The 21,814-nt window shown below is 36.7% G+C and overlaps 1 protein-coding gene across 1 annotated transcript in view; it reads left to right on the top strand.

Annotated features, from left to right (window-relative positions):
- The window catches only part of LOC145672825 (calcium-activated chloride channel regulator 1-like), a 170,910-nt gene that overhangs the window by 144,908 nt on the left and 4,188 nt on the right, over positions 1-21,814 (top strand). Inside the window, exons 17-20 of the mRNA XM_081741974.1 lie at positions 1,647-1,928; positions 5,515-5,657; positions 9,281-9,409; positions 21,261-21,386. Of these exons, the coding sequence (XP_081598100.1) occupies positions 1,647-1,928; positions 5,515-5,657; positions 9,281-9,409; positions 21,261-21,386 (680 nt within the window). The remainder of the gene's footprint in view (positions 1-1,646; positions 1,929-5,514; positions 5,658-9,280; positions 9,410-21,260; positions 21,387-21,814) is intronic.

Raw genomic sequence — 21,814 nt, 5'->3', positions numbered from 1 at the left:
GAGACCGAGACCGAGACGGCGATTTTTGACTCGAGACCGAGACCGCTACTTATCAACCGAGACTGTACAAAGTCTCGTCTCGTCTCGTTACCATCCCTATTTAATATTACAAGCTGTAGTTAATGGTTACGAGAAATCCATTATGATTTTGATTTTACAATTTCAACTTAATAATGAACTTTCCAGACCCAAACTATTCTTTTTTGAGTGAATTTTCTACACACGATCTACAAAGCGTTCAAGATTAACGTAAGTACAGTTCTCTTGAGGTTCGTCACAGTCTTCCTTAATTTGCATTGTTTGTTGCAAGAGCACTCTTGAATCCATTACATTCTCTCCCCAGAATATAACGGAATCAGAGTCACTATAGTGAACTGGTTCCACCGAAAATTAAATTGAGAGTTTCCTATAATGTTTTGGTCTCGAAAGTTGAACCTTGTTGCTGTTGGAACTCATTTAGTTATTTGTAGTTCTGTAAATACTTGGACTTGGTGTCTTGTACTGTCCAATCTTGAGAGCAAATGGACATAGACATGTTTTCTTAATAGACTGTGGAGTTCTTCAGGGAGAAGGCTAGTTTCGTGAAAATGAATGTTTTGTGATAGAACGTTGAAATAACCTGATATATCCGAGGTACTGTGATCATGTTTAGGAAGAAGCATAGTTTCATAATCCGTGGGTTCAGAAGCATTTAGAAACCAAACATGAATCATAATATTGTTCTTGTTTTAGTCTCCGCAGGTACCACTAACCATAAGAATGTGTTTTTAGATGTTTCAAATGCTTCATTCATTGGCATAACATTGTTCAGATAGTAATGAATGGCATTCGGAACTTCCTTTGATTCTACTCTTGATTGATAATTTAGCTTGAAAATTGATTCATTGACTGGGATTTAATGAAGATGCCAGCATCAAGCTGCCGTTAGTTTCTTCCAAAGGTGAGGAAAACACGGTGAAATAAATATCAAATCGCAAAACATGAGGCGGCCACACTTCATTAAAGATGTCAGACGTTGTAGACTGTCGAGGTTGGTACAACGGGATAAGGTTCAAACAACAGCACATTTAACAGTGGACCGCAGAGCAATGACATAACGTTGCAGGGTCTGATGAATGACGATATTCCTTTCATTGCATTGATGGCCGGGTCACATTCCGTCATCTTTCAACAAAACAGCTGCTCGAGACATGCACAGCAAGATGACGACAGACTGATGGTGGCTTTATTATGATTTAAGGAGCATTCACATATTTTTCAATTGGAAATGACATCTTTCATAAGGGAACGCTCCTTGTCACAAGACCAACGTAGCACTCCAGTGGTTTGAGGAACATAGTGATGAATTTCAATTGTTGCAATCGACTCCAAACTCGCCTTTGGGATCACATATATACACAAACTAGTACAAATTCTATTTAAATATTTGTGTTTGTGAATCGTGCAGTACCTAAACAAAAAATATCGTAGATAAGTTTCAAGCTTTTATTCACCTTACTCTTTGTAAACGTTTTATTTTTGGAAGTTCAGATAGCTTTGAAAGAGAATAACAATTATAATTATTGGGATAGTCGACTTTGTCTGTTGGGCATATTTTTCAATATTATCTTCCATTGACGTGTAGTTGAATTATTGTATATTTATAGCTGAAAATTTGGGACCATCATCATCTGACTTCGATCCTTCTTTATTGAATTACACCACAGCAAACGACACCGGATATTCCCCTGTAATCCGAGTGAAGCGTTTGTCTGATAACTTCGAGAGAGTATCTGGCGGAGACACATTCCAAGTTCAGAAGTATGATGACATCGATCGTCTGGCCCCTGCTAGAATACAGGATCTGAAAGTTACTGATGTATCCGTATCTGATGCCTCAGTTACCCTGAGTTGGACGTCACCAGGAGATGATTTGTATGATGGACACGGTAAGAATGATTTTTATTTACTATTCTACGTGTGAGAACACGGACTCGTTTGTAAAAATAATGTTTTACGTTGCGTATTAATTCACTATGCATCAAATGTTACAAGAAACTAAGAGGTTACTAATAGTGCTATATTTGTTAGTGAAAGCTTTTTTTCTTCTCTACTAGCAGCAAATGAAATAGTAGCTAAACATCACTGTGAGGTGCCAACTACAGATACTAATCGATATTTTCCACGATAAATACTGTCCTGAAGTAGGATAGCAGACTTTCCGAACGAAGACTGCAAATAGAGACAGTATGAGCCTAGATTTCGTCCTCCTAACAATAATACTATTGGATATTACTTTATGTAGATTTTCAATATTATATCCTTTTAGTTAAAATAAATTCATGTGATATTTGTATAATGTAATAATTTATGTAAATTATGTTTTAGATGTCTGAAACAAGTAAATTAGGATTGTTAATTTTTATGCTCAATAAAATATAAATTGGTCGTACCTAGGAGAGAAAACTTACTATGAGAACAATGCTAACTATCTAAGTGATCATTGAATTGTGACTACCTATTGTTACTCACAAAACAGCTCTTTTGCATGGCATTAATAGAACAAAGTCTTGGGACACTGGTAAATCGACCTTTAGTAATGTGATTCATTTGTGTTTGAAGGCGATTGGTGTATTCAGTCATGTACACAGATTGCTAATGCAACATTCCATAATATTTCAAATTATCGATTCGTATCGTATATAGTGAAAGTCAAACTTCAATTGTGTATCTTAGTTCTTTACTGTTTAAGACATGCTAAACGCACAAGTGCTCTTCAAGCAAGAAAATAATGTGACATAACGGAGTGTATCCAGTCATATGGGGATATGGAATAATACCCAAAGAATTTTTTTCCAAAATCCGGAAAGCTACTATGAAATGTTAGACTTTTCATAAATTCAGTATTGTCATCCGCTGCTACCATTGAAATAAAAATTCTGGGTACGTTACTCCTGTGTGTATAACACGTAAGGACACTAAATATCATTCATACGTCCATCCACATATATATCTTGAAATTTTCCAGTTTCATGATTCCATATATCAGACACATAATTTTCCGCAGTTAAAAATGTCCAATACTGTAAACACGTCACTGAATTTCATTATTGAACCCTTGCACTACTGACTCAAAGGCTTATGCTTTGATACTAAATATTGACGTTTCATCCATGAAGTGTAGCTAGAAATGTGAACTTCAGAGAATCACAGCGTCCTTTCGTTTTCGAGATAAGTGAAACTACCATGCTTTTTGCATCAGACCTGTGTACTTGTAAGCTGTTGGAAGGTGATTATGAAAAGGTGTCGTAGTAATCTCTCTGCTCACTACATGCCTATTGATGCTCGATATTACTTCAGATTGGTCGATATTGTACTCGAATTCAAAAGTTTGTTGCCTATTTTAGCTTACCTTGTTCATCAAATATGACGTTAGTATATAATAATAGTAACAGTTTTGTAATCGAAGTTTTAATGTTGGTTTACTGTTTCGTTACTTTAATACAACTTCAGATGCAGCGAGGTGACTTCCAAATAATGCAAAAGTATATCATTCATAAAATCGATATAAATTAATTGTTTTATATGTTAGATTTATAATTTTACTATTTACTGAAGTATTGTCTCCTTTTTTATAGCATAAAAATCGGCAAACTGTTTATTGCTGAAACTGCTTATGCAAATATGGAATGGGTCGTTTTCCCTTTTAATATTTTTGGCTACGCTAACCCAGTGACGCGAACAGTAGCTTCGTCATTGGTGACCCCCTTAAAACTCACAAGTGAACATTCCAATTTGGTGAATCAGTTGTTGAAAATGATTGCTAGCACTGGATTCAGCAACAAAAGAAACAGAGAAAAAGAGGGTATTTAGTGGCAGATCGTATACAGGGTGGGAGATAAGTGAGGGCAAAATGCGAAGATAGAACGTAGAAAGTGTCTAGAAATGCCATTTTGATTTTGAAAGGAGTAGAGAGATTGAGGTCAAATGTTGGATATGAGGAGTGCATGTAGAGCTTTACTGAATAGACGTAATGTGAATTATAGGGGACATTTTAAAAGCCGCCATGTTGAAATTAACGCAAGAAGAATATACGGGAAAGGAGTCATGTGGCATATGGCTTTTGACGTACACTGTCTATTGAAATCAATAGTGGCCAAATCTGTTTAACTGCCACTGTTATGGACCTTAAGAGTGATTGGTGGTTCATATAAAAATTGAGACAACAGTTGGCACATTTGAAACACGATAAAGATGGGTTCGTCACATCTGTCTCCGGTATTGAAATTGAAGCAGTAGTCGACAGGTGTCATAAATGCGCCAGGTGCTGTTTGCAAATATCCAGTTTTGTAGAAAGCATATCTAATCTTAGCTTGGAACCTTGTTGCTGTAAACTTTAAGTAGGTGAGTGAATGCAAGTTAATGAAGTTGTCCCGTTGTCATGTTTTGAAGTCAGATGACAGAAAAACGGTGTTTGTTATATAGTTTACAAAATACTTACACGGATGGAAGAAGAACACATCCAACGGTTGTATGGGTGACGTGCAAGCATTAGGGATAAGGAATCGGGTAAGTTCAACATTGTCCGGTTTCTCCACCAACTGTTCATCTTTATTGGTTCTCCATGAATTAACGAAGAGCAGCAGTTTTATCTGCTCTACAGAAAGCCGGAAAACGTCAGTTATGAACTCTTTCAGGTTGTGCTTGCTGACATTTACACTTTTACCAGCATATGAACGAATATTGGGTGCATCGGGACTTTTTTTGGATGAAAAGTGGCCTCATTCGCGTTTGTAGTAGTTCCTCATTCATGCTAGATTTTAGATGACTTAAACAAGGAATAACATGTGTAGTTTGCGTACTAGTGTTGGGCCACATACAAGAATTAAACAGGCGTACGTACATACTTCTCCTTGTCAAAATTCTAGATCTACTGGGTGCACAAGTAACGACCATCGAGATTCAGGTAAGGTCGAGATACAGTGAAGCTGTGTTCCCTGTTAGTCTTGATGTCACAAGCAGAGGAAGAAGAGATGTGGTTGTTTATCAGACTTTGCAGTTTTAGAGGGAACGAATAAAAAAATAGAATAATGCAATAAAGGTAATAAATTATCATTCTATATCGAAAATGTACAACTCGTTTCAATGTGATCCTGAAGATTCTTGTACTTGAATTAGAATTCTGTACGAATATCAACTTGTACATAATTCTTGTTCGTCTGCGTAGATAACCCCTCACTAGTCTTGTTCCTTGATTTCAAGTTTTTTTCAGAGTTCTGTATATTTCTTGTCTGTGTGTTGGACTCCCTATGCATTGAAGTACCTAACTATAGTTTGTTAGTACTGATTTATTACACTTAAATACAATCTATGCCTTAACTTGTTCATAATGAAAACAAGAGGCTTGACGGTATGCAGAAAGCACATATAGAATTTACGGAAGCTTTGTTAACTGTTGAGTATAGATATTATTCTAAAAAAAAAAAAAAACTACTATGTATTGTGCCATTACAATATTAATGTTTTATATTTCAGCTTCTATGGTCGAAATCAGGTACATGGACAACGAATCTATTATAAGCAATTTCAAAGATGGCTACGAAGTTAAGTACTCAGATGTTATCAGCGGTTCTTTAGTACCAAGTAAACCCTGGTCTAAACACATTGTAGAACTTAAAGTAAGTACAGAAATATTATATTACATCCTCAATATGTGTAAATGTGTTTTAGTTGGGTAGCAATGCTTGTAAATCAGGATATAAACACTATATAATATTTCTCATATATAAGTTGGTCTGACTCCTGTTTGTACAAGAGCGATTGACAGTAAATAGAAGATAAATTTTAAAAATCAATCCAATAAAAGTTTGCAAAGAATGTGGATGATTAATTTTAAAAGTGTAAAAGCTACAAAAGGTCAAGATGTCCATCACCTGATTTTGTGTGGAAAAGTGGTAATATTGTGGCAGAGCCCGTATTTTATGTATCAGAATTTTATTTTAACGATCAACTTTATTTATTTTTGATATTGGGTTTTGTGAAATATTAAAAATTATGTGATGAAGGAAAACATCTGTTAAAATTGAGGTTAATGCAAGTTGGTAGAATTGCATTATTTTGTTGTCAGCAGATAAAGTAAACAAAAGCATAATTGATAGTCTGCGAATGCAGGAAGGAAATTTATGCTTTTGTTTACTTTATCTGCTGACAACAAAATAATGCAATTCTACCAACTTGCATTAACATCAATTTTAACAGATGTTTTCCTTCACCACATAATTTTTAATATTTCACAAAACCCAATATCAAAAATAAATAAAGTTGATCGTTAAAATAAAATTCTGATACATAAAATACGGGCTCTGCCACAATATATTTAAACGTTTTTCAAAAATTTTGCAACATTCAAAGAATAATCTTACGGTTAAAGTCAATTTTAAGAAACATTTACAAGAAATATATCGTAACTACATAATTTTAAGCAGATGTGGTTTTTCGGCGTTTGCTTTTCGATTATTATTGTGCTTTGTTTACAGTGCATATGAGGTCACAAAAGATTTAAGGATGCGTTTTATTACAGTGAAAAACATCACAAAAATATTATTTGTAATTTTCTGTGCTGTGGAATTGTATATGAAATATACAAAAATAGATCACTTACATGGTTTCTAGAGTTATGTCAGAGCGTTGGGATAGTTAGAAGTGTGCTAGCTTCATTTCCTTGAAAGATTTGTTGTTGTTGTTCGCCAAACGTATTACACTCTTTGAAAGGCATTTTTGTTTAAATTTAGCAATTTTATCTTGAAGTAGGTACACACATCAACAACAAATATTCTATCCTCTTTTCCTAACAGCACTACCTCAGCTGTAGGAGTAAGTTACCAACATCACTTGAGGTTTAAATCTTCGTATGCAAAGTAATAAGAATAAATGTAAAGCATGTCCCTTATCTAAAATCAATAAAGTTCTTCCCTTTGTGGGGATAAGTAGAGCTAGGTAGAGAGTCCGAAATCGACTCCCGCTACCGGTTTATTATAGAATCTTCTAATAAAATATAACAGTATTTACAGAAATACTACAATATAACTTCCTTTAATGTGAGGTACAGAAAAGGTCGCTCAAGACCATACAGCCTTAAGCCAGGATCCCTACAGAGCTCAGTGGAGTAGAAGAAGCAAGCAGAGAGGAAGTTAAGAGTCACAGAGCCCCGAAGCTAAGCGACTGAGGTTGGGGTCCCGACAAAGCTCCATGCAAACTAAGGCGGCAAGGGAACCCTAGAGTTCCGCAGCAAACTACAGGCTTTTAGGGTGGGTTTCTCCTAGAGCTCCAGGCAAGTTAGAGCAGGGATGGCCAATTGAGACTGGTGCCTGTCCATTGAACCCTCTTCGTTTTATAGGCGCCCCGGATGGCTGTGGCTCTTCTGCTCCCTTGCCGTCATGTGCCTTATAGGCGGTACTGTGATCCGTCGTCTGTATTTCTAGTTATCTAATGTGAGCTGTAGCACTCCATCGTGAATACATGTGGTTCTTGTTTCCAAACAGGAGCACGTATAATGTTTATAAACGCAAGTGCGTGGTACATTACAATATGGAAAGCAGTACAGAATATACTTACATTTTTATTTATTTTGAAATTCGTCTAACAATACGGAAAGTGCTTTTATGACAGTATGGAAAACGTATACGTTGTAGTATTTGGAAAATTAAAGATAGTTGCAGAGGTATCTTCAACTACGACTAAGACAAATTTTAAAGTTTGTTAAAAGAGAAATGAAGGAAAGAAAATTCACGAGTACAGTTAGAACTCATTCAAGATAATCGATATATATCACTCTTTCGTATTTTGAATATCATTTTATAAGTACAACAAAATTACGTGACAAAACTTTAATATTATGTTTTAATTTTGTTTAGTGTTTACGAAAGCTCCTACGAGTAAAAGAAATATAATCAAGTTGTGAGCTTATATAAGTTTTCATGAAAGATCAACATGCCATAAACGTCACCAACACCTAGTGACCCATTTGCCGGTAATGTCAATCGTCGATATAGCGATGTGTCGAAGGATTGCCGGGCAGCTGTGGCACAATGGTAAAGCGTTCACCTCTGGTGCATGGGTTCCTGGTTCGATCCCAGCTTTGTGGGGACAAACACCGTGTGCGTGGGTTTCCTCTGGGTTCTCCCGTTTCCTCTCACTTTCTTCATTTCACCATTTCACTCATTTCTCATCTCCTTTAGCCTAGCCGGCATAACCGTGGAACGTAAAACTCAAATATTTCATTTCGAAGGATTGTCGCTAGTGTGCCACTGGCGGCAGGGTTTCATTGAATGGAAAGATATCTAGAGTCAGAGTATTGAAGTTACCACCGCGTAGCAGCGAGAACTTCATTTTGGTCCGCGCTCCTTCGATTCGTCGCGGAGAATCACGAAGAGACCAACACGAACTATCGCCAGTCATGTGCAAGCGATTATTATTTTATTACTTTTTCCTGAGTAATTGTTCCGGAAGTGAGCTCCATAGATAAGAGTAATCCCTGCTTCTACATTTTGAAGTGAAAAATCAGATGAGTGCGTATAATTGTATGAATTTAGACAGCAACTGTCGCCGATCATTAGAAAGTGAATATGGAAGGATTATGAAATAAAGTAAGTAGACGTGTATCATTTTGTTATAAAATTACATGGTGAACACGTTTTATCTTATCCCAAACGGTTATAATCAAATATACACGGTTAAAGGAGCACTCTGACCAAATTAAAAAGACCTCAAATATTTATCCTCCTACAGGCAAGGTTTTCTACATCGTCTCCGTAGCAAAGTCGGAAGAGCAAGCGCTTATTAATCATTAGGTTGATGGTTTGCGCCCACTCCGCGGTACTTTTTTTTATAGTGTTTTTTAGACTGACCTTAATGTAAAGAAATCACGCATATAGGCGAGTTAACATATTTTGGGGGAGTAATTTCGTGGTTCATTGGCGTTTTGTCGCGTCTCTGCAGCTGGTGGTATAATTTTCAAAACGGAAGTGGAGCCTCCGCGGATCGTCACTGCGGGGTCGCCATTTTTGGCGAGATGTGGCTAGTTGCTCATCGGTAGTCCACCGACTCTTACGGCATGGGAATGTTAAACGGACTGTGCCGTTTCAAGAACCAGACTCTTAAATTTTAATTGACACAATGAAGTTAAAAACTGTTCGTATGTTAGAAAGTATAATTTTAAAAATATTTATGCCTACTAATTTAATTTACTGGTCTTAATTATTGGCGAGAATTATTTGTCTTATCTAAACTTCCATTTTTGTAGGTTTCTCCGGATATGAGCAGAAAATTGGAAGGAAGGATATTGTTCTTCGTAATACGAGTGTACGATGAAGCAAAAAACTTTGCATCCTCAAATCTAGGAATAGCCTTTTTCCCTGAAACTATTGAAGAGGTATGATACAGTCTTTAGAATATTTTATAATATTAAGTTATTAGAATATTTTGTTATATAGGAGTACTCGCCCTTCAGTGGTTCACAACGCAGCTCCAACAAACTGACGTTTCCTCCCAATTGAGAAAGCAACTCCAATTTATTCACTGGTTTGGTAATGACTTCCAACAGCCCTCCTTCGTCGAGTAGACTTTAATTCAAACATGTATTTTTTTCTTTTGTATAAATTATATACATTTTACAGGAATGTTTAGTTACTTTATGTCTTAAGAGTTTCAACTAATTGTTTCTTAAACTACTAAAATCTTTATGACATAGTGTCATGAGTTCAATTGTGAGCTAGCCTGCTAATATAAAGTCACTTACAGAGCTTGTGTTATGAATTAGATATTCTAAGAGGGCGATTTAACTCGAAGTGGCAACATAGTTGTGAAATAGAATGTAGTGAATCACTCACCTCAAGAAGCTTACAGTCCTTCGATGTAGTCTCCGCCAGCCTGTTGAACCCTTTGCCAGATGTCTGGTAACCGTTGAATACCTGTCAAAGCCGCACTTTGTGAGAGGGTGTTGACAGTGTGCCTTAAGGCACGAACAATGCTGGGAATGTCTCTGCAACGTTTTGTATCGAGCATACAAGATCATATTTAAATATATTTTGCATATAAATATTTTCGTTTGCATATCTATATTTTTGTTATTTGCATATAGGGTAATGACATGATTTGCATATAGATATTTTAATTATAGATATAGGTATTTAAAATAAAGGATTAGTTGTGGAAGCAATAATTTAGATTTAGGTTGATTTATGTATGTGTTATTATGGTTTAAGTATATGATAATTGCGTGAAGGAAGTAAATAAGATAATACTTTATTAATGATGAATAGTAATCAATATAGATTCAATGTTAAAGTTATACGCTAACTAGAAATATTATTTCAAAACCTATATGAAATTTCAAAACTCTCTCTCTCTCTCTCTCTGAAAGCGCAGCATAAAAAAAGGAATTTTAAGACAAGAGCCTTTGTCCTGTAGGAGAACAGTACTCTTGGTTTGAAACATATGGAGCATAGTTGCTAACTGTAACAACCAAGTTATAAGTACTCATGGCTGCATCTGGAATACATAAAGCAATGCAGAAAGAATGATCGACAATATTACAATGGTAGGAAACATTGTAACATGGAGGCCCAATGTCGCGAGCAGCTATTGTTACAAGAATACTGCAGGAATTCATGAATACATGCGAAACTCCTCAATACAAAGAAGTGTCAAAAAGTAAGAAACTGTCCAGTTTTCACACATATATCCACGTTAGCGTTGGTTCGTAACGTTTTCTTCCGCCAGTAAGAGCGGATCTATAATTTTGAACTCCCAGGCTGCTTTGTATGAGAGTTGTAGAGAGGGAGCTATTCCTTCTAGAAGCCTTCACCCATGTTTGTAAATATGCTTCCGCAAATAATTTTTAATTGATGTAAAAATTTTCTTGAATTTCCCGTTGTAGTTGCAAGTAGTATAGGTTACTCGTATTTTGTTATATTTTGTTAATTTATAAGAAAAAGGCTTAATTCATTTTGTGGTGACAACTCCGATAGTTTAAATTGGGAGAGATGTGTGCTACTTGTAATATCGACGGATGTCATGCCTAAGCAGACAGTGTCCTGGGTAGAAAACCAGCACTGAACACGATAAAATCAGTAATAATTAGTTGACGACGCAATGACAGCACTCCATAGGATAATAATGTGTGTATATATGTGTATAGTAACTTTTATTAATGTGTCTCATGAAAACAAATGTTTAGTTTATCGAAAAACAATGAACACTTGGTAACAACTACAAATTACAAAACCCCTCATGCAGGTGAGATACCTTTCGAATACACTCACCAGAAGCAGGGTATGCTAAGCCTGAAGAGAGAGTGCGTTTAACTAAATTACAAGATGTGTACAAGGTGTGTTTTTATTTAATTTTTGTGTTTATTTTTCAAAAAAAATATATAACATGTTGCATATCACTAGAAAGGTTAATCCTTTCAGACAATGGTGAAAGTGTCGAAATTCAAATATAAACTCGTGTTTTTATGTTATCAACGTGCAAAGCGAGCAAAGTGTTGCAACTAGGTCAAGCAGGCCAACGACCTGTGATGAAAACCCCCTCTCACCGAAACACCCCCGTCGTAAGAAAAGCGCCAGCTTTGAGGCTAGCCCAAACTTTGACGACAAGAAGTGTTGTGTTAAAAAGACAATGACTGGGAGACTCTAGGAGATTCGCTATTGAAACTGCGAGACGTGAAGTCATACTCTTCGTTCTCGGTTCTCGGTGTACAAAGCTATATTAACTACATCCATTATGTGCTGTATATCAGTGCGAGCTCCAGCTAACTGATAACTTCAGTCTATTGATCTTACTTTGTGATCAAAACATTTTCAGTATAAAAATTAACTAATTACTTCAGTGTTGTACCATGTGTGCTAAAACTTAAAATTTACGAAAACAAACTGCAAACGATATTCATGACAGTTTCACGACTAAAAAACGATAACAGTGTCATCTCCCTTTTATTATAAAGGGGATGAAGTTAGTTAGACGCATTTAAGCCAATTAACCAGGCTGGAGCGCGGCAGTTAGGGCAATACGCGACTCGACTACCATAACTAGATAGAAGATGTGCACCAAAGTACAGAACCTGGGAAAAGCCTATAAGTTCCCAAAATACTAGCTTTTTGCTGCAAGAAGGACTTGTTATAGCAGCAAGAAGGCTATATTGGAGTGAAGGAGGTCGTTGTGGAGATACCAGACATCTAGCTTATGTCTTCAATCAACAAGATACGTCTCGTTAACGGGAAGAGACGAGAAAAAGGATGGACACATGTCTCGTTAATGGGAAGAAGCGAGGCCAACGAGGGAACACAGGAGATGGAATCAACACAGGAGCGGCCAAGAAACGGGAAGATCAACCAATGGTGACATCATCAGTCTATTAACGTGCACGAACATTTTAAAATCTAAAGGCCTATATAAAAGAATTTCGGCGATAACATTCGAAATTTCAACACAAATAATTATTTTTTTCTTCCCGCTTTCGTGTACAAGAAAGTATGTATAATATTAAAGTGTGCTTCAGGAGTTAATTAAAGCTGTCAATCAAAATGAAACTTGTGTGCGTTCTTTCTACTCCAGGAGATTTTGTCAGGTATGTTAAAAGTTTTAGTAACATGTTTCTCTTCCAGCTGTTTTGGGAGTTGTTATGAACCAGCACATGATGAACAATAACGTTTATGTTGCTGGGCGTGAGCGATAGTATTGATTCTACAAACCTAAAGTAAAACCACAGGAGGACTCTGTAATTTAGAGTCTCATCTAAAATTTAACACTTAGTAAATTCATTTTGTTGTATTAATTAACTTACCACTTGTTTTAAATAATTTTTGCTCTACCGATTTTGCATAACTAATATTTCTATTTTGCTTAGTATTCAAATTAGTCCATATGCATACATTAATTATTCATATATTCTCTTATGCTCTACCACACCCCCACCATTCCATTTACAGTTTGTCCCTGAAAGGTTCTTTCATTTTTGGGAAAATATCATAATCGAAGGGGTTCATATCCGGGGAGTATGGCGGGTGCTCCAGTATCCCCCAACTCCATCGTCGTAACAGAGTCTGTACTGGGTTGGCTGTATGGCATCTGGCATTGTCGTATAGGAGAATTGGTCCAGACTCCAGGAGGTGTTGACGTGTGCGCACCAATACTGGTCGCAAATGGTGACTGAGGTATGAAGCGTAGTATGCAGCATTGACGGTAACGCACGGTGGAATTTGATGTGATATGATAGCCTTCGTGGTCGTATAACATTATCATCATCACATTCACGTTTGCTGGCTCATGGCCTTTTTCGGTAGTGGAGATTCTGGCCCGACTTGTTCCATCACATCAGTTATGATATAGCAATGTATGGAGCACCATGCACTCAACTGACGTTTCAATTCAGGCTCGTAGGATCTTCCCCACGTTGACCTTCGTCACTTGCAATAATGCGGTGCAAGAAATCATCACCTTCCTCATTGTAACGTTGAAGGTGTAGGCGAGCATATTCCCATCTATGCCACTTTTGAACCACGGTCAGAGCCTGGGGTACCCATTTGGCTGCAATTTTCTTGCCAAGATCTTGTGTTGGCATGCGGAAAACTCATCCGAAAGAAATGTTAAGCTACTGCGCCAATTCACTATGAGTCCAGCGGTGATCACCGGTAAGCAGTGTCTGTAGTCTTGCAAGATGAATGTCGTCCATAGCCTTTCGCATATGTCCTCCATCGTGCATTTTGTCTCTTGACTGGCGTCCCGCCTCAAATGCTGCAACCCACCTCGCCACTGTTCAATACGGTAGAGCAGCTTCACCATAGGCCTCTACTAATCCTATGTGAATCGTCCTCGTGCTACCTGGAATTTCATAAACACACGCTGAGCATTGCGTTAGGGCTGTATTTCACACAACAATAACTTTAACAATGTCTACTCGCCATACACACCGTAATATGGGACCGCACCAGCGTTGAACTGACTCGTACACATCCACAGAACACACAACGTTCGTCATTTGTCTTCTGCCCACACTACACTCCAATCGTAGCAGTGTTGCCAGTTAGAGTTAAATGACCCTCCTAGTACTTTTATTACTGCTTTTCCAATACTATAAAACATTCTTATGGATTATATGTATATATAGTTGTGAGCATGAAATATTTCAAGGTTTTGAAACATTTCAAAATGAAAAATGCCCAGTCGATTTTCACTGTCAAATTCACACCTGGACATACAGCATAATCGAATAAAGTTGCAGTATGATTCTAAGATAGAAAATGCTTCATCACTTGGACTTAGTGATGGGTGGATAAACATAAGAAAGAAAGTATCGTTAACTTTGTTGTAACCACACCCGAGCTAGATTTTGTAAGTCCTTTCCAACTAAAACTGAGAAAAATGATGCTCCATACATTGGTAAAACCATAACTGATGTGATGGAACAAGTTGGACCAGAAATGTTCATTGGCATAGTAACTAATAACGCAGCAAACATGAAAGCAACATGGAGAAAAGTGAAAGAAAAGTATCCATATGTCACAACTTATGGTTGTGTGGCACATGGTCTGAACTTGCTTATCTAGGACATTGTGAAAACAGAGAACCTAAAGCACCTTATTGGCCAAACAAAAAGTGTGATAAACAAAATCAATGACAGTGCAGTAGTGAACGCAATGTTCTGGGAGAACCAAACGGGGAAGAAAATTACATTGAAACTACCAGCTGTGAGTCAATGGGTTTCGCAAGAAAATTCTTTGGGCAAACTGCTACAAAACAAATCAGCACTAAGAAGTCTGTGTATTGATGAAAAGGAAGAAAGACTACTATCGGAAACAACCAAGGCCCTTGTTCTCCAAAATATCTTCTGGGACAAAATAAGTAATTTTCATAATTTAATTGTTCTAATAGCAGACTGGATCACTAAAATTGAAAACGACAAACCTCAGATACGCAAAATGTATGAAATATTTTCCAATCTGAGGGAGAAATTCCAGAACACATTTTCAAGCGCTCCCGTTCTTAAAGGAAGCACAAAACATAATGGAGTTCTTCGAGAACCGTAAGCAAATCTGTCTGAGTCCTATACATTTCTTAGTGAATATTCTAAGTTACAGAGTTAGACAGGCAAGTTACAGAGGCAAGAACTTGACTACCGAAGAACAATCGGACGCTCTAGAATATCTAACACCGATTTAAAGGCATTATCCAGATGTTGATGAGACAGAAGTTCTGGCCCAATTTGCACAATACAGAATGAAAGAAAATGTTTGGTCCAAAGAATATGTGGTTTACTGCGTAAAAGGTGACTCCTTTAACTTGGTGGAATAGACAATAACATTCTTGGGAGTTCACAAAAGGCAAGCAAAGTCCTTGGCCTTCCTGCTACATCTGCTTGTTGTGAAAGGATCTTTAGGACATATGAGAACACCCATGCAAAGAAACGCAACCATTTAACAAATGAACGTGCTGCTAAACTGACTTTTGTAAAGCATAACCTGAAGTACACATCACTATTTAAAAAGAGATCTATTGGAGATGAAAAGCGATCTTTCTTTCTAATAGGAGTTGACCAAGTCCGAGTCGTAACCAAAATGGGTTTTACAGCAGGACCAAGTGTATATTCAGTGAAGAAAAGGAAGAAGCAGATTCAAGGACGAATGAACCCAGAGAATGTGTGAAGAAGAGACAGACACTTCTACACCTACAGAATCTGCTGATGGTGACACAGATGTCGATGTGCCATATGCAGAGAGTGGTGAATCTGATATCTCTGCGAACAGTGACAGTGCTCATTCTGAGTTTCTGATACAGAAACATATTAAAGTCAGTTAAACTTGGGAACTATATTTATATTTTATTTCCACAATACCAGTGTCATATCTGTATTTAACAATCATGAAAACGAAAACATATTTTTCCTGAAATTTTACTGAAATATTTCGGATGAAATATTTCAATTTTAAAAATTTCATTAAATTGTATATATAGTGTCCCAGAATTCTTTCCCTGATTACAAACATTTATAAGGTATAAAATATGATACATGAACAAATAGTTTTTATCGCGAATTGCATGTAGCATATTCAAGTTTTTGTGTACACAATAAATTTCTGTGTGTGATCCTTTCGTGGCCGAAGATCCAGGTGATATTTCAATTCCACCCATGTGCTGGTCAACATTACGTGAGGGATAGATATTATGACTTCAGTAACTCTGCGTTGTAATACTGCGATATCATTCATTGGTATTGTCCGTTCATTTTAGGATGAAAAATTGTTTACAAACAATTGTAGTGCGAGCGTCAAAACCTTGCTTCTCAAACCTACATGATTAATTAATGGCTGCCAGCAGGGTTTGGTAATTACGCGTAAAAAAACGTTTTCTACGTGACGCGTAAAAACGCGTAATTTAAGTAAAATACGTAAAGTACCTAAAAAATTAGAAACAGGTCTAGAAATTAAAAAAAACGTTCTACGCGCTGAGCTTTAAAAAATCTTCCTAAAATTGTATGGAATCTAGCTAGATTTTGCAAAACTTAATCCGTAAGCATAAACTGGGAATTTTGTATTGGCTTTGTAAAGTAGCATTATATAATACGGTTTGCACGCGTGACTGTTCAAGACCCATTTCATCATGTTTCGTGTTTTAAACCCTCTGTAATCGAGAAAAGTTGTATGCCAGAGAAGCCGTGGGAAAAACTATTGTCCAATACAACAACAATGGTAAGCCTTCGTGGTCTCCATTAGTGACGACTTTCTGCAATGTCTGAGAAAAGCATCACGAACAAGTAGATGAGTTTCTGTTGGAAAAACTCGGCCCTTCAGGAATAACTAGCTACCAGCAATATCGGGGAAAATGTGGAAAATTTGAAGAACTTATGAAGAAGGGAATTACAACACCACGCACATTCTGGTATTTCGCTACTCGGCAACATAAGGAATTGTCGGAATTTGCTATGAACCGCCAAATATTGCCGCTATCTGCTCGCCAGATATTGCCTGTCGGTGAAGGTTTGCAACGTTGCAAACTGCCAAGTCTAGAATTTCATACTAATTGAACGAGCTTTGAGAAGGATTAGTATGATGCAATAATTAGAATTACTAACAACCATAGACTTAAAGTATTAGGAAATAAAGCATGCTGCTGTAAGAAGAATAGAATACACATTGAATTACGTGTTCAAAGCACAGTAAAGCGAATTTTAACATGTAAACATTTTTGAGCAGTACAGATTTGCCCTCATTGTCTGGGTGCCCTTGCTAGACACTGTCCAACACAAAAAAAGACATTAAAATAGGTAGATCGAGCGTGGGCATGAACCCGACTCTGGCTGGTCTTCCTTATTAAGGTTTCCCTCAGTCCCACGAGGTGAATGCCTAGTTTCTGTAAGGCCAGAATTGGGCCGAACACGGAGGCTTCAAAATATTATGTTGCCAACACTTTCGCAAATATTGTGGTGGTAGGTTCCGATTATTTCCCCCATAAATTCCTTATGAAGTAAATGTAGAATTGTTTCTTTCATTCTCTTTCTTTTTTCTCATCTAGCTCATCCTCGCTCTCTTTTCCACATCTTAAAATCCGAATTCTATTCTACTGGTTTCTCTCCACGGCGCGAGGTTTAAAGAGACCAACCTGATATAGTTAACTATTAGCAGAATTGTACCAATAAATTCACATTAGAGAAGAAGTAAACTGTTTGTTTCCAAATTTACACAACTTGCGAATACCAGACCCTACTAGTGCTAAAGTTGATGAGTTAGTGCCACTGTTACCATTGCCATAAGGGGAAAGAAAGGGAAGGACTGTTAAGATTCGCTAGCTAGGTTTTGTGTTAAAATAGAGCGTCAAGCTATAGTAAACGGACAATATTTGGTAAACCTGGTCTTTGACATAATCTCAAAAAAAAAAAAAAAATCAGTGGTGTTATGCTAGGTGATCGCGGAGGCCAGCTTATGGGACTATCACACCCGATCAATCTTCCCGGAATTGTTGTATCCAAATAGGCACGGACATCTAACCCACAATGAGGCGGCGCATCATCTTGTTGGAAAACTAAGTCCGGAATGTCCTGAATACGTGACACAACAAATAACTGCAACATATCAAGATAGGTATTGGCTTCGATCGACTTTTCATTGAAGAAAAAGGGTCCTATGATTTAATTGTGCATAAGACTGCACCACTCGTTTAGCTTAGGGCTGTCACTGACGGTCTCAAACACAGCGTGGGGATTCTCGGACCCCAGATCCTAGCATTGTGTCGGTTGACAACACCGTTCAAATGAAATGTGGCCTCATCTGAGAAAAGGAAACGTTTCAGATAGTCAGCACATTCCTCAATCTCAGACAACATGGCAACAGCAAAGTCATAACTAGCACTGTAATTCGTTGATTGTAAGGACTGCACGAAAAGGATGTTTATGTAGGATGCGGTGCACCAATGTCTTAGGAATCTGGAGCTCAAGTGAGGCTCTGCGGACTTACTTCTTGGGATTTCTCACGAAAGCGTCTCTGACTGTCTGAATTGTCTGCGCAGTGCGCTCTAGGTCCAGGCCTGCCTGTTCTAGGGATATCACTGACGCTGCCTGTTTCTTTAAACTTAGCATACCACATCTTGATGTTTTTAACATTTAGTGGTTGTCCATGGTATGCTGTCTGGAATTGGCTATGGTGTTTTTGGTGACCATGTCTTGTGATACCAGAGAACACGTTAGGCTTTCTTGTGGTTTGAGTACTTGTTTTTGCAAATGGTGACCGATTCCGCTGTTGTTACGTCACTGGGCCCTGTAAAAAACAAAATAACAGTAAGTATGTACACAAAAATTTGAATATGTTACATACAATTCAAGTTAAAATGTATTATGCCATGTTTGATTTATGCCATGTTTCCCTCATCCTTGTATCATGATCGATAAAAATTACGTTACATGCCACGTCAATATGCATTAAACTTGGTAAGGAATGCTTATATTTTCAAAACTACGGTTATATTGTACAGACAGAAAGATGCAACCGTTACTAACTTGTTAATAAGCAGAAGTAGTCTTTTGGTTTGTTATTTGCTTTTATTGGTAAATTTCTTGCCACGAAACTACCATTAATCTTGGTGGTACAAATACGGAAAATTAAACTATAAAAATTTTTAAAATAAAAATGATAGAATTAGTTTGTTAGTAGGCACATATCAATGATCTAACATGATCCTTATAAGTTAAATTGTTTAATTTACACATTTTTAATATTCGGAATCAGGTTTGTTATTTAACTTTTATTGTTTATTTAACTGAAATATTTGAAATCTGCAGTTCAAACTTATAATTTGTTTATAATTCATGTATCCAAGACTTAGATCCTATTTACATTGTCCAACATAATGATAATGCTAATGTAATGATTAATACATTTCCCTATAGGAGAAAAATTGCCTTCCATTGATTTTTAGCAAATCTTGACTATAGATACACATTGCACTTACTTCCCTTAACATGTTTCTTAAGTTTAAACCCGAAACTTGGTGGTCAAGAACTCGGAAACCAAAAGCCTCTGCTTGACCAAATTTGAAATCGTGATGTACAGGACTTTGGTTATTGAGTTATTTACTATCAGCGTTAGGATGTTCTTCCATACCAACCTTTGTAACACTTGCGAAGCGTAGCGTAGCGCAAAACATGAAAAAAAAATCAATTATAAGTGCTATGCCTATTATTGCAAACACAGATTTCGCGCTGCGTTGCATTCACGCAAATTGTTACGGAATGGGGCCCTTGGAGTTCGGACTCAAATTTAAGTCCAAACCTCAATTTCTATGACAAATAAGTCTAGAAGCAAAGATCTACACACCATAGTATTTCACATGAGTACCAAGCTCTTAAACGTCTGTCACTATTCCAAAATTGGATTTTTTATTTATTTATTTATTTTTTTTTGCAAAAATTTGACTAATTCGAAATCCTAACTTAGATGACCAATAACTCCAAAGGATCATATCTGAAATGGTAGTAGAGTTTTACTAGTTTCGTGGGTATTATTATGTTGTGCGGGTTTTTAATTCTGGACTTATTGGCCATCGGATCTGAGATTTGGACTTAGTAAAAAAATAAGTCAAATTTTGGTCAACATCTGTTGAATTTTATCGATGATAATTTATTAAATTTCTTGATTTCATAAATTCAAAGCTGTATTTGATTATCAATAACTCAAGGACCTATATTCTGCACACCATAGAATTTCGTATGCATACTGAGCTGCTTGGAGGTCTATCACCACACTAAGTTTGGTCAAGATCGGATTCGTATTGTCGGCAGCATGCCATATGAAATATTTTAAAATTGAGCCCAATTACAAATTTCATGGTCAACAACTCAGAAATTAAAGATCTGCATACCATAATACCTCATATGTATACCAAGCACGAGAAGTTTTATCATAATCCCAATTTTGATTAAAATGTTAATAGTTCTGTCGATCACATTTTAGTGAGATTTCTTGATTTTGATATTCAAACCTGATTTTTTGTTAACTCGGAAACGAAATGTGTACATCATATTTCATACTGTACACGAATGTGCACAAAGGTAATAACGTCTACCACCAAGCCAAATTTGGTTAAAATTGAGTGGGTTCTTTATATCGACCTAATGAAATTTCTTCAGTTCACTAAATTCAAATACAGATCTGATAGTCAATAACTCCAGAATCAATGGCTTGCATGCCACAATATTTTAAGTATTCTGAGCTTCCAAAGGTTAATCATCTTGGTCAAGATCAGATTAATATTGCCGATAGGATGTCATATTTTATCCGACATACTAAATATCCTTTCAGTAAGCCGGAACCCAAATTTGATGGCCAACAACTTAGGAACCAAAATCCTGCTAACTATAATATTTCACATGTGTATTAAGTTTGCAAAGTTGTATCATTGTCTCAATTTTGGTTAAGATTGGATGAGATTCATTGATCGCGTACAATATATACTATTGATTTTAATTGATTCTTTTCTTTAAAAAAATCAAATGGAGGACGAAAGTCTTAAAATTAACCGTTTAAAAAATAAAATTATATTTACTTACATAACCAGTCAGAAACTTAACTTTGTGTGTTCACTGCAAGTTGATGAAAATCTATTATGTGGGTGGAGTAAGGTCCTCTTATTATGTCATCCAGGTGGGAGCCTGTCAAACAGGGTCGGTATTTGTTTTTCATGTTTAATGATGTAAATGCGGTTTCAGAAAGATACATGTTCTCTCTTCTTTGTAGCCAATGAAAGTTAAATATAATTCGTGGAGTGGTGTGATTGCTCTCGTTGTTGTGGCGTTTACTTTGATAACAATTGGGACTACAGTTGCAGTCGTAAAATATCTACACTGGAAGAAACGGAGACAGGTAAATTATCCCTTTGTTTATAGATAGACCTATTGAATATGCTTCTTTCTTTTTTTCTTTTCTTTTGTTTCCTTTTCAACAATTTTATTAATTTCGTTATCAAATTGGTGAAGTAAATACATCTAATGAAGTAAGTAGATGAAGTGAATACATTTTTTCCTAAGAATAAAATTGTCGATAATTATCTCATTTTCCGGATTTCGATCACGCATGATAGGTCATAAAATGCATGGAAGGAAAACTTTTGGATATGGGGATGGAGATTCGAGACTGGGGCAACATACTGTAGAAAGTAGGCATTAAGGTAAGTAGCACACCTTACGTAAAATTAAAACGAATTTACAATTTATATCATCCCAGTGGATATCGTGCGACGGACTCGATCTACCTGATTTCGATAAGAGAAGTTTTCAAACTTCATGGGACGC

This window comes from Thermobia domestica, chromosome 16 (assembly GCF_964235325.1).
Source record: "Thermobia domestica chromosome 16, izTheDome1.hap1.1, whole genome shotgun sequence".
Classification (NCBI taxonomy): Eukaryota; Metazoa; Arthropoda; class Insecta; order Zygentoma; family Lepismatidae; genus Thermobia; species Thermobia domestica.
This window is presented reverse-complemented; position numbering and strand designations above follow the sequence as displayed.